This window comes from Medicago truncatula, chromosome 1, assembly GCF_003473485.1.
Source record: "Medicago truncatula cultivar Jemalong A17 chromosome 1, MtrunA17r5.0-ANR, whole genome shotgun sequence".
Taxonomy (NCBI): Eukaryota; Viridiplantae; Streptophyta; class Magnoliopsida; order Fabales; family Fabaceae; genus Medicago; species Medicago truncatula.
The window spans coordinates 19,089,234-19,099,128 of NC_053042.1; the positions used below are offsets into that span (position 1 = coordinate 19,089,234).

The following is a 9,895-nucleotide window of genomic DNA, read 5'->3' on the forward strand; positions in this document are numbered from 1 at the left end:
TTTTAACTCTTTTCTTTTAAATGTGAAGAGTTGTTAGGTCGAAGATTTCACCAGTGGGTTTTAAGCAAGTTATGGCAGCGATATCCAGCACCGTGGGTGTAAGCATCCTACACTTCAGGTGGAGACTACTAGTCGAAGCGTTCCAGAAGTAAAGTGTGGAAAGAAACACGTGTTGTTGATATCTTGGACCATGTCTTGACAACTGGATAATGTCGAAAATCCCTAATTTTTTCCAAAGATCCCCTTTCTTCTTTTTGACCCATAAGCCAATTTGTATAGATTACTTTATCAACCTTTAGGGCTGATCTGAAAACCTTAGCATCTATATAGATGAGGTCGTAAGGACCTTTGGTGAATACTATGAACGAGCGTTTCCCATAAGAAGGAAAGATTTCCTTAAGTTCATCGCTATCAGCTCCCTCAAGAAATGGACCTAAGTATGCATGCGTTGAGTTAGGGAAGGGATTAATACCTGGGATTTCCATATTTGAGCTTTTTCCTCCTTCAAATTCGATTATTCAATAACCTTGTAATTTCCAGATTGAGCTTGCATTGAGAAATTAACTAGTGCATTATCTTGTTCAGAGTGTGAAGAGTTTCCTGTTTCAATCGTCATGATGATTAGGAAAGTTCTGGAGAAATTGGAAGTTTTTCTATGCGGTTGAGATAAAAGATTCAAAGAAAATTTCTGGGTAAAGTTGTTCGGAAGTTTGAAGGTGTAAAAATGGCGTCTTTTATGTTGAAGAAGAAGGAGAAGACTTGAAGTGAAAATGAAATAGAAAGGCAGAAGAAAAGGTATAAACCCTTTTATAGTCTTTCAGATATTGACATGTGTCAACATCTTAAGTTGAGAGGTATAAAAAATAAGGAAGTGGTAGTTCCCAATGATTGGAACATGTCCCACTAACTCTGATGACGCCATGAAGTGATTTTCAAATTGCCTTCTCAGTTTTAATGTTGATATCATAATTTTTTACGAAGGAAAATATGCTCGATAAAGTTTAAAAATATCCATTTCTTCCTTTATCCAGAAGATTAAGTCGAAAAGACATATTTGGGGGGCAATTGTTAGCTTGCATTTTCGACAGGCTAGATTAAATGCAGTCAACAGAGTTTGACTTATGTTTTGAAGAAAAGTTAATATGTTCGACATTGGAATACACGATTGATTATTTGTTGCTTTGTCGAAGATATGTACTTAGCAAGATTCTGTGTTACGAAGATCATGGTTTGACAAATGAAAAGATGTCGAAGGAAAGATTGGTTTCAGATAAGAGTCAAGTAACATATACTATCAAGGAATGCTTTTGAATTTCAAATCGAAGAGGTGTTTCTCACCGTTAATGGTAGTTGTAGTTTCGAAATATCTCTATAAAGGTAGTTTTTCTAGTATAAATAGCAGTTTTACATTGGAAAAACAAGTCACAATTCAACCATACAAAAAACTTACACTCAAACTATCCGCATCTAGAAAAAAATGATTTACAAGTCAAAATATATGAATCCGTGTACCAATTTACATTCAATCAATGCAATTTAAGTTTGTTTTCTTAAATTCCTTTGCAATTTACTTGTTTCTTTAAGTATTTTTCCTTTTTTATACTGAAAGTAACTTCGACGGATTTAACCTTGTTAAATTTGATGTTTATCTTCATTGTTTCAACAAGAACATCAAGAACATCCATCAAATTCTGGAATATAAGAAACACAATATGTCCTAAGATTTATTGGTTGATCTTGCTAGTAATTAATTTTAAACCAACAATTGTTTGCCAAAAATCACGGTAAACGCCCCTTTCGACCGGTCGACTAGACTCTAAAGCTTCATTCACAATTGTATGATAACCTATGCTGGAAAATGGTTTCCTTCCTTCGAATGATGGTACAGAATTTAGAGCTTTATTCTCTTGTGTATGATAAGCATTGCTTGGAAATGGTTCCTTTCGTCTAGCTGGGTTAGGTTTCAAAGCTTCATTCACTCTTGTATAATGATCATCGATGGCAAATCCGTAACCACTTCTGACCGGTCGACTAGACTCCAAAGCTTCATTCACAGTTGTATGATAACCTATGCTGGAAAATGGTTTCTCTCCTTCGAATAATGGTACGGAATTTAGAGCTTTATTCTCTTGTGTATGATAAGCATGGCTTGGAAATGGTTTCTTTCCTCTATTTGGGTTAGGTTTCAAAGCTTCATTCACTCTTGTATAATGATCATGTAGGGATTTTAAGAGGGATTTTTCAAAATTTTAATCCTCTTTGCGGAAGAAATCCCAATGAAACGGATCTTGATTAAATCATTAATCACAAATCAAACAGAAACTTAAACACTTTAAGATTCATGTGTTTACCTCTTGAAGAGTAGAACCTTTGTAGAAGAAATATTTCTGATCACGAGCAAAGCAAAGCAGCGATGCCTCTACTTAGTCCACACGAACAGAACTTCTCCGATGACCGGTGCTAGCCAATTCCAACGGAGATTCAGAGAGAAGAAGGTTTAGAGAGCGGCGGCTAGGGTTTCACAACTTTTGTGAATTAGGTTAAGCACTCACAAAAAGGTTCGTAATGCTTCAACACAAGGGTTCTATTTATAGAATCACTTGTGTGGTCAGCAAGACAACACTTAAATACACTGTACCTTACGGTGGACCGCGTTTCTCTATTTTTCGTAAATTAAATAATAAAGTCATATTTAATTATTTAATTAATAATAAGTCTCACTTATTATTTTATAAATAAGTCTTACTTATTTATTTCTCTCATCTATCTGTCCTTTGTGTGTGACCCTATAGGTTCCCGTAACGTTGGCAATAATATTAAATCACATATTTAATATTATAAACAGTGAGCGGTATCTAGCAACACATCACTGCTACCTAAGTGACGAGAATGTCATGTGATCTGACGAAACCTTTCTGTGATAATGATCATGTGTATAATTACCCTTTTGCCCTCATGTCTATATTAAACACAAGGCATAGACCGTGTCATCCTTGTCTAGTTCAATATTGGGCCCGTAGACATTTCTCCTGTTATGTAGGAGGGGCAAATTCCATCTAGGTCACTCATGTCCCTCAGCATGATTCATGGAGTACCCATCAACCAACTTTATAGTCATCCTGTTACGGACAACGTTTGAATGGTGACAAAGCACTCGACTCCAACATCTAGGGTACATAGTGGTTTCAGGTCGAAGGGTGGAATACACCACTATCACTATGAGAATATCTTATGACACTTTTCATAACTTTTACTATGTAGTATTCTCATGGCGGATCAATCCAATATAAATATTACTCCTAATATTTATATCTATGTGAAGACTTGATAACTCTTTATCCATGATCTGTGAGATGTGATCATCAGTCTATCTACATAATAGTCTCTATGCTTTAATGATATCCCACTTCTCAACAAAGCTTGACTACGGATACTTTGAGAATAGTTTCCTTATGTTTAATGGGGTCTCACAATTAAGTTATACTTAATGTTCCATTAAACGAACTAACTATTCTAGGGACTTTATTATTTTGAAACAAAACAAAATCAATAAAGAAATGCCTTGTTATTATATATTCACAATATATATTTATATCAATATCATGATACAAAGCCAAACCCAATCAATATAGATTGGCTATTAGGGCTTATTCCAACATATCATGGATTGAAAATCCGTAAACACTTTTGACCGGTTGACTAGACTCCAAAGCTTCATTCACAATTGTATGATAACCTATGCTGGAAAATGGTTTCTCTCCTTCGAATAATGGTACGGAATTTAGAGCTTTATTCTCTTGTGTATGATAAGCATGGCTTGGAAATGGTTTCTTTCCTCTATTTGGGTTAGGTTTCAAAGCTTCATTCACTCTTGTATAATGATCATCGATTGAAAATCCGTAAACACTTTTGACCGATTGACTAGACTCCAAAGCTTCATTCACAGTTGTATGATAACCTATTCTGGAAAATGGTTTCTCTCCTTCGAATAATGGTACAGAATTTAGAGCATCATTCACTTGTGTAGGATAAACATTGCTTGGAAATGGTTCCCTTACTCTATTTGGGTGAGGTTTTAAAGTTTCATCCACTCTTGTATAATGTGCTTCGCTAGAAATTGGGTTCCCTCTTCCGAATAGTTGATCAGATTTCGAAGCTTCATTCACTCTTATATAATGATCTTCGCTTGAATATGGGTTTCCTCTTTTGACCGATCGACCAGATTTCAAAGCATCATTCACAGTGCTGGAAAATGGTTTCCCTCCTCGGAATGGTACAGAATTTAGAGCTTCATTCACTTGTGTATGATAAACATAACCTTTTCTGGGAAATGGTCTCCATGCGTATCTGTTTGAGTCCATGAGTAGTATGTCTTTGTAGTTTTTCTGCCACAAGACGAGAGATATGTGCCAAGCTAAGCTAATAATACACAAATATATACTTAGTTAATTTTCAAAGAATAGAAATGAATCTTAATTAAAACATAAAAAAGAATCAATACTTTTTCTAAAGCTACACGCAACAAGGGGAACAAATAAAGCATTAATACTTTAAAGTATTTTTTTTAAAAAACTTGGTATCCGATCTAAGAATCGATTAATATGAGGGGACCAATCCCACGGCCCACTTGCAGGGGCCCCGTTTAAAGTCAGAACAAGCTCTATATGGACTTAGTCCATCGAAATTGGCACTAGAGAGAATCAAATCTGATACCTCTGGAGGAGCAAACTCTAAGATCTCAAGTCAACCACTATGTCAACCCCAAATGGGTTAATACCTTTAAAGTATTAATGCAACTTTATTTTTCAATACATAATTATTTATTAAAAATGAGATGAAGTAATCTCCGTGAGCTTAGCTCAGTTGGTAGAGATATTGCATATTATATGTAGGAGTCGGGGTTCGAACCCCGGACACTCCACTTCTCCACAATTAAATTGTGTGAGCTCTAGCCACTAGGCTACTTGAAAAAAAAAAAAAAAAAAAAAAAAGAGATGAAGTAACAAAGGACGTATTAAGAAAATGCAAAAAAAAAAAATTAATTATTATCATTCCTAATCTTCCATAATTTAAATGTCAAATACAATATAACTAACATTTTTTTTTTCTTTTTCTTTTGAGAGGAATTATCATGCACTTCTCGCATTATTTTCCTATATGATTATAACCCCAACAAAAATATGCTCTTCTCGCATTATTTTCTGTTGATTCGACAAAGTAAACTGTGTGGCATAAAGATATTCGCCATAAGGAGATCTTTTTAATGGAGAAGAGAATATAGCCTTTTTGGACCCAAAAAAAACAGAGAATATAGCACAGGATTGTTATTTGGACCGAAATACTGGCACCGTAACGACCAAGGTTTTAAAAATTGAATTTCATCGATAAAATACTTTTCACAACGGCCATAATTTGAAATTTTATAAAAAGGTCTTGAAAAGTTAGACGAACATAAAATGATTTACATCTTACGTCAAAAATACTTAAATATGAATGTAAACAAAGTTTTCAAAAATAAGTAAATCCAGGTACAAATGGAGATCCTAACTCTAGACACTGTGATCCGATTCCGATTAACTTCGAATAGCTTATACCTAAAAAAAAGAAACAATATAGTGGGATGAGACATTACGGTCTCAGTGAGTTCCCGAATCAGGATAAATCATAGTATGCCACATAAGAATAAAACATGGTATTCAACTCTAAAAGATTATGTTCATAAGAACAAAATGTTATACGTTAATAATAATAATAATAATTATTATTATTATTATGAATACAAGTAAATAGAGATGATAATAATAGAGAGAAGGAGAAGAAGAGAAAATCGGAGCAGTATTCTTATTCACTGATCTGTATATCAATGTTACAAATGAGCTCTATTTATAGGAAAATAGAGTAGCTTATGAACTAAGCCCAATAACCTAGTAGTATGGCCCACTAACACATTTGCTATTTGGACATCCACTATTAATATTTATAACACTCCCCCTTGGATGTCCATTGAGGATATGCCTCATTAAAACCTTACTGGAGAAAAACCTAATAGGAGAAAAATTCTAGTGAAGGAAAAAGAGTACAATATCCCTTTTGTGTATGATAATCTGCCTCGTTAAAAACCTTACCAGGAAAACTCAATGGGACAAAACCATGGTTAAGGGAAAAAGAGTGCAGAACACATTTATGTCTCCCCCTCATAAAGACAATCATCTATGAGACGAAGAAAGTCAAATAATAGTTACTCAAAAGTTTACTTGCAGCGACTTTGTTGAAATATCTGATTTATCTTCATAGTCTTCTTCAAATTAGTAGTGCTTGAGAAGTTTCTTCATATTGAGTTGTTGTAAGACCCCCATTAAGAAATCAACAAGTTTCTTGTACTTGTAAAATCATCATCCTTGATAAAAGAGCGTTCTTCACTTCCTTAATTATGTTGTTTCTTTAAGATACAAAATATATGTTTGACTTTATTCTGATATCTGTATTTACTAACATTAGCAAACCAAAATACCACAATAAATATCATTAACAAAATACATTGATGTCCTCGTTTGAACTAAGATATGGTACTTCAAGACCAATTCAAGTTGTTTATCATTTTCTTGAGGACATGATCTATACTAATATCAAGTGACATCACAATCATTATAGTACACAGTCAACTAGATGTGTCCATATCAAATACATTTGTTATATAAGTTTCTTGATGCACAAAATCTCAATTAAATAATAAATCTGCAAATCCAAACAAACTTTGTGCATGCAACATATTTAATTTCAAATATTTCTATAATCAATAGATGTTAGATTCTCTTCAGGAGTTCAATAATATTTATACCATCATCATTAAAATGATTATAACAAATTCATTTTCAAAGATTTAGAATGGACATATGATGTCATTTCTTCAATATCTCACGAAAATTAATTTTATCGAAGAGTTTCATATACTCATCACTATCATGTGAGTCATACAACTATATTGCAACACATCTTTCATATAAATTGAGCCTTTCATGTAATACTAAACTTAATCAAGCAAGAAAAAGTTCTTGAATTCACTTCAGGTAAATATGTCTCTTAAACATAAACGTTAGACATATATCAGCTCACTTTCGGTGAACATATCAAACTCTTTACATATGTATTTTATCAATGTAATTCTCTTTCGCGCAAAAAATCTTATATATCTAATTAACTTTACATCTTCAAGTGTGAGGACCACAAGTCCAAAAAGTTCGACTTTACAAAGCGGGTTTGATTTCATGTTTTAATCCATGATCCTCGTTAACACTCATCACATATAGCGCTATGTTATAAGCAAAAACATCGTCAACGTTGACTTTAAATTTTGTTCCACCTCATTCCATTCATGACATAATTTATCGAGATCTCTTTATTTTTCATACATCTCAGGTACCTGGTCGGTTCTTCTGGAACTTAAAATCAAATATGTCAGATGACTCTTTTAGAGTTTACACATCCTTATTTGGGTTATCTTTATTTTTAGCTCCTTTTATTGTTTGAGGATTTTATATGTGGAACTGATTGGTCTACCACGCTTCATGCGCAGTTGAGACTCATTTGCAATAATCGACATGGACATCTATTTCGATTGGAGCATTAGCAGCTACTTATTTTATTTGTTTAACTTTGCAAACGAGTTATATTTTGAGGATCAAGATGAGACAATAATATTTTCTTTCAAATAATTCATTTGAACTTCAGGTTCACATTTTCAGCTGCTTATTCTCTCCCCCTAATATTGGGAAAACTAATCAGCCTACTAGGCTGTAAACAAGTTGGCTCAATACAATTTATAATAGATGAAGATTTATATCAAATAGATTTTTCCAATATTCTTTCAAGATCTATCTAAGTGCATTATATTGGAGCAATTGTAATAGACACAACACATCCAAAAATTTACTTAGACAAGAAATATTAAGTTGTTAACCTAAAATAAATTATAAGGGGACGACTTACATATGGTAACTTGTTGGCTTGATGCGGATCAATATATCAACATTCATGATTGTTGATTTCCAAAGTAGAGTTTATTATGTATGGTTTCATAAGTATCAATCATACAAAATAATGGATCTTCAAGTCCATTTTTTTTAAAGCATATGCTAGCAGCTATTCAATATCAGTTTCAATTGACAAATGATACTTATCAAATGCTTTCTGAAAAATTCAGAAAATAAATTCTTTGTCAAATTCGTTGACATAATAATCTCACAAACTTCTGATTTGTGAGTTAACAATAATCATACATGTCATTTAGTTGATCCATATTTTCGGTGTATTGATTCAAAAATATCACCTTATACGCATTTACATATATTGAGAAACTAAAATCCTCAAATTTTCTACTTCCTTCAAAACAGTTAAGACAAAAATGATTTGATTGAAGAATCTTATGGCTCTTCAACACAAATCCATTAAAATTAACTATTTTCGCATCATAATGAATCCGGGATAACCCAACCGGTCTTGCCAACAACAAACTTAATATAATATGTAAACTTCTGGTTTACAATAATATGTGTTATCGTTGCACTAATATTAGTGTAGTACAAATGAGAGAAAAATAAACTTTTCCACAACACTTATTTTCTCCATAGCATATCTCGTAATATAGAGATATTTACCATATATTTTTTCAATATGATATCCATTTAGATGGACATCTTAAAACTCAATAAAATTATATTAGAATGCAACATCAATGTGTAATTTTGTTCCTTGTAACAGTACAATTGCTCTTCAGGAGCCTTCATTAGTCATGCAGTTCTTCGGGAACTATATCAAAAATCATCAAGATAAATCATTATTTGAGCAACCCTTTCGGGGTTGTTTGATACACTCAAGAATGAGCATTTAAAACATGATTTACAATAACATATGATTCATTTGTTCTAATCTATTTGAAAACAACAATGAACAAGAAAATAATATATCCAAGTGAATCTGTATAATAAATATTCTAAAGCCTTGATTTATCTTTTACATTACCATAGATAGAAAAAAAAAAAAAAAAAAAAAAAAAAGGATAAACATCAAGTGAGTAGTTAGGCAACACATATTTTCAATGAGATATATTTTCAAAGTTTGCCATCTTCAAAATTTATATTATCTGTAAGATCAAAATCAAATAAGTTTATTTCATAAGAAAGTATGCATATCTTCCATATAATATTTATGAGATTATAATCTTGTAGAATAAGAAAGAATAAAATCATAATCAAATATTCTAAAAGAAAGGAGTTTAAAACATTACCTCATAGAAAATTCTTGGTCAAATATGAAAAAAAGTTATATATTTTTGATCAAATACTAAATTTTAAACTCGTCTAAGTTCATATTAGCAGAACTTTATGACTTTGACATGTAACATATCAACAGTAATATCTAATAAATCAACTAGCATAACCACAATGTTGGTTATATAAAACAAATAGCATGTGATCTTTCACTATTTTAATCAATAACCACTCTTTTCTTAATTATAAATGTAACTAATATTTCATAAATATTCTTGAAGATGTTTTCTCAATTTGGCTACTTGCAGGAGCATATTTGAATGGTGTATAAATCATCATATTTGTCTTTACTTTTTCTACTTTTTCCAATCAACTCAAAGATCAAATAAATCTTATAAATTGTTGTCATGGTCTAATATCTAGTTCTTCGGGAACTCAACATCAAATTGATCTTATAGACTTCAATCTTAGTCTAAATATACAATTGTTCTTCAAAAACACTAATATTTATAAAAATGATGATCAAGAAAAATCACATTGATTTTTTATTTTATTTTATTTTTACAATCCTACTATATTGGTTCTTTGGGAACTATAACACAGATCATCACAAACAAAGATGCTTTATT

At 32.0% G+C, this 9,895-nt stretch overlaps 1 protein-coding gene across 1 annotated transcript; it reads right to left on the bottom strand.

Annotated features, from left to right (window-relative positions):
• Positions 1-1,501: 1,501 nt before the first annotated feature.
• LOC120580302 (uncharacterized) lies at positions 1,502-4,417 on the bottom strand. Its single transcript, XM_039833964.1, has 2 exons — positions 3,887-4,417; positions 1,502-2,218 (listed from the first exon to the last, which is right to left on the bottom strand). The coding sequence occupies exons 1-2, from the start codon at positions 4,359-4,361 to the stop codon at positions 1,725-1,727; spliced, it is 969 nt and encodes a 322-aa protein (XP_039689898.1). The 5' UTR covers positions 4,362-4,417; the 3' UTR covers positions 1,502-1,724.
• Between the last annotated feature and the right edge of the window lie 5,478 nt (positions 4,418-9,895).